Source organism: Phoca vitulina, unplaced genomic scaffold (genome assembly GCF_004348235.1).
Source record: "Phoca vitulina isolate PV1807 unplaced genomic scaffold, GSC_HSeal_1.0 scaffold2487, whole genome shotgun sequence".
NCBI classification, from domain to species: domain Eukaryota; kingdom Metazoa; phylum Chordata; class Mammalia; order Carnivora; family Phocidae; genus Phoca; species Phoca vitulina.
The window spans coordinates 174-3778 of record NW_022592173.1 but is presented as its reverse complement, the minus strand read 5'-3'; the positions used below and the strand labels follow the sequence as shown (position 1 = coordinate 3778).

The window sequence follows — 3605 nt, the reverse complement described above, 5'->3', positions numbered from 1 at the left end:
CAAGGTACCGATCAGCCTCAGGCCCTGACTGGAACCCAGAGGTGATGGGGGGCTGAGCTGCCCATGGGGACAGAGACTCCCCCGGGGATTCCTGAGCATCAGCCTCATTCCAGGACCAAAAACGAAGCTATGGGACCCCTGTCCCTCACTCCCGAGGGATGTTTCTCCGTGGTGATTCTCCTTTATAACCCCCCAGGGTCCTGATCCTGCCTTTAGAGGTAAGGATCTCAACGATTTTTATTGGAAAAGGATTTATTTTGGCCAGGAAGACTCATGTGAGAGCAAAACTATTAACAATGTACTGAGTCAGAAGTCCAGGTCCTGATGAGTAACAAGAAGTCTGTTGGGGTACCTGGGTGGCTCAGTCATTAAGCATCTGCCTTCAACTCAGGTCATGGTCCCCGGGTCCCACAATCAAGCCCCGCATTGGGCTCCCTGCTCGGCAGTAACCCTGCTTCTCCCTCTCCCACTCCCCCTGCTTGTGTTCCATCTCTCCTTGTATCCCTCTCTGTCAAAAAAAAAAAAAAATCTAAGGAAAAAAAAACTCTCAATTCTTTTTATCTCTGCAGACACAAAACCTACAGCTGTGGGGTTTTCAGGAGTCTGGAAGCACAGGGTAGGGGGAGCATGCAGCCCCCTCCTTCCTGCTCCGCATCCCAGCCAGACCCAAAGGCCCCCGTGTCCCCAGGGGTCTACCAGGGAGTGAGAACAATATATTGCTGATGGGTTTGTGTGTGTGAGAAAACACTACAGCCTGGTACTTTAGGAATTATAGAAAAATATTTCTGTGGTGGAATTCCTGTCGACAGAATTCTTAGGAATGAGAATCTGGAGCATAAGAAAAATAACGACATATCTTAAGATATGCAGGTGATCCTTTGTCTGTGGATTCTTCCAAGACTCCCCATGGGTGGGGCATCAGTTAATTCTGAAGTGGGTCAAAATCCGCAGATCCCATGAGCAAATACATAAAGGTAGATGAATACATCCTTTTCACGAAATGTGATAACTTTACTTTCATATTAACGAGACTGACGGGGGGGTGTCTGAGGGGACAGTAGGTTTAGCTTCCGACTCTAGGTTTGTCTCAGTTCCTGATCCCAGTGTCCTGAGCTCCAGCCCCGCAAAGGGCTCCGCACTGAGAGCTGAGCCTGCTTAAGACGATCTCTCCGTCTCCGCCTGCCTTTCCCAAATGTTCTCTCTCTAAAATAAATAAACAAATCTCTAAAAAAATAAAGAGACTGGGAGTGTTGGACACACAAAATGGAGCCTGGGGTGAGAGCAGGAAGGAGAATGTGGGGGCTTGCATGCAGCTGTATGTTCTGGTCTCTCTCCTGCCTGGAGATGGACACTGGAGACTGGAAACTACAGCAAGGTCATTTCCAGTTTTCTCTGAAACCCTGATGTGGAGACAGAGCTCAGACTGAAGAGCCAGACGGAGAGACTGACGCCTGAGGGACGCGGGAGCCAAGAGGAGAAGAGGAGGAGGGTCTGGGGGGTGTTGTCAGGGAGAGTCTGTAGGATCCGGTCCAAGTTCACGTGTAGCTGGTTCAGAGAGAGGAGACTGTGTCTGTGACCAGGGTCATTGTCAATGTATCAGCTGTGGATACATCAGTCGTGACACAAGGTCACACTTTATGGAATAAGATGATAGAACGGATTGTGGAGGAATGTTCGTGGGCAGTATGTTCAGCCGTAGACACAGAATTCATTCCTGTCCATCTTCTCCAGATTGAGTGGGGGTGTGCGGTTGGGCTCGGATATCTCATGTGTCTGTGTCTTCCTCGGATGCCCCCATTTTTGTCACTTTAAGAGCATTACATGACTCTTCCCCTTTCCCTGTTGAAGGATAGATCGTCGTGCAGAAGAGACCACCCCGCTATGTCTCTGCAGGTAAGTTTCTTACTGAAAAGCGGCTCAGAAACAAGATCGGTGTGTCCAGGGGTTTTAGACCCACTTCCTCCTTATCTGAGATGCTGTGAGGAGCGGTAGGTGCTCCCACCGCCGGGAGCTGTAGCCCAGTGATAGTCCGCCTCGGTCTCAGCCTGCAGCCCAGAGATGCGCAGAAGCCCCGCATTGGCCGAGGCGTCTTTGGAGCCCGAGAAGCGGCTGGGGACCCCGGAGCCCTGGTGCTTATCGGAGTCTGAGGAGTAGTACAGCCGATCCTGGGGAGGGCTCCCTGGCTGCTGCTGGATCCCTTAGATGTTCGAGCCGCCAACGTGATGTTCCTGCTCAGGGTGCAGGTGAGTCTGTCTGTCGTTCCCAGAGATGCCGAGAGGGAGGGCGGCCGGGTCAGCACGGGCTGGGACAGGGAGCCTGCAAACACACACACTCATAGGATATTGGATAGGTTCAATGTAAATTTTCTCTAGACTCGGAAGCAGAGGGGTGATGCCGGCTGTTCCCTGAGGCCTGTCCCTACCTGTGCAGTAAAAGAGCATCCCCAGGAAGACAGGAGTCCAGGCCATGGTGACACAGACCCAGGTTCCCCAGTGTGCCGGGCTGCCCTAGGCCTCCTTTTCTCCTCCAGCCTCTGCCACGTGAGGGTCTCTATATGCCAATACGGTCCATCCAGTGAGTCCCTGCCCCTCACTTTCCCTGAGCCTGGTGCTGGAACTCAGTTCACATCACACACTGAGGAGGATGGAGGTTGGCTTCAGCCCTGGGAGGAAGCACCTGCTGAGACCACACACAGGTCCCCTCGGGACACTCTGCCAGACCAGAGGGGACACAGCTGCTGAGTCCCATCAGTGAGCACAGGACACAGCCCTCAGGAGCAGACTTCTTTGTTTTTTGTTTTTTGTGTTTTATTATGTTATGTTAGTCACCATACACTTCTTAGAATGGTTCTCACTAGTGAGCTGCTTTTTTAGCACAAAGTAGTCCCACAGGCCACCTTTTGGTCCTGGGCACATGTCACCACAATCCAAAGCCCTGAGAGTCCAGCTGGCGTCTGCATATCACTGGGTCTGATTTCTAGATACGATGGTCCTTCAGGCCTGCTGATGATATTGTTGAGTCTCACTCTCAGAAAGAGTCCTGGTCTATGGGAATGTAAACACATGCATATATTATATAAAATTTATTTAAAGGAACATCTCTTTTGCATGGAGGTCAGAGGCCACTAGGGGGAGCTTTCAGGCCCACCACTCCTCAATTGCAGACCCAGCAGGAGGACAGACTTGCAAGTCTGCAAGCCTGAAGCTAGTCCCTTACTACCTCAGGAAGATGAAGACTTCTTCCTGCCCTGGCAACAGCCCAGCCAATGAGAAATTGTCACAGCGCCACCAATGACAAGCCATGTAATTAGAATCTGCTTTTACTCCCCTGGACTTTTTGTCCCTCCCACACCACCCTTTGCTCCATAAAAGAGCTTCCCTATCCTTTGTTCCCTGCACTTGCTTGTGGTTTTGCCATACCTTACCTGTCCCGGATTTCAAGTTTTTGCTTTTCTTCAATAAACCCATTATCACTGGGGAAAATATATCGCACATTTGTATTTAACATACAGAAAACAACTGAAGTGGCCAGTGACCCCTGCAGGAGATTCTAGAAAAAGCTGAAGGACCCGTATGTGCAACACCTGATGTAACACACCAGGGAAC

At 50.9% G+C, this 3605-nt stretch overlaps 1 gene segment (V, D, J or C); it reads right to left on the bottom strand.

Moving 5' to 3' along the window:
- Positions 1-1964: 1964 nt before the first annotated feature.
- LOC116629723 lies at positions 1965-2468 on the bottom strand. The segment is given in 2 exon segments: positions 1965-2316; positions 2423-2468. Coding segments are annotated over 2 exon segments (398 nt in total).
- Positions 2469-3605: the final 1137 nt, after the last annotated feature.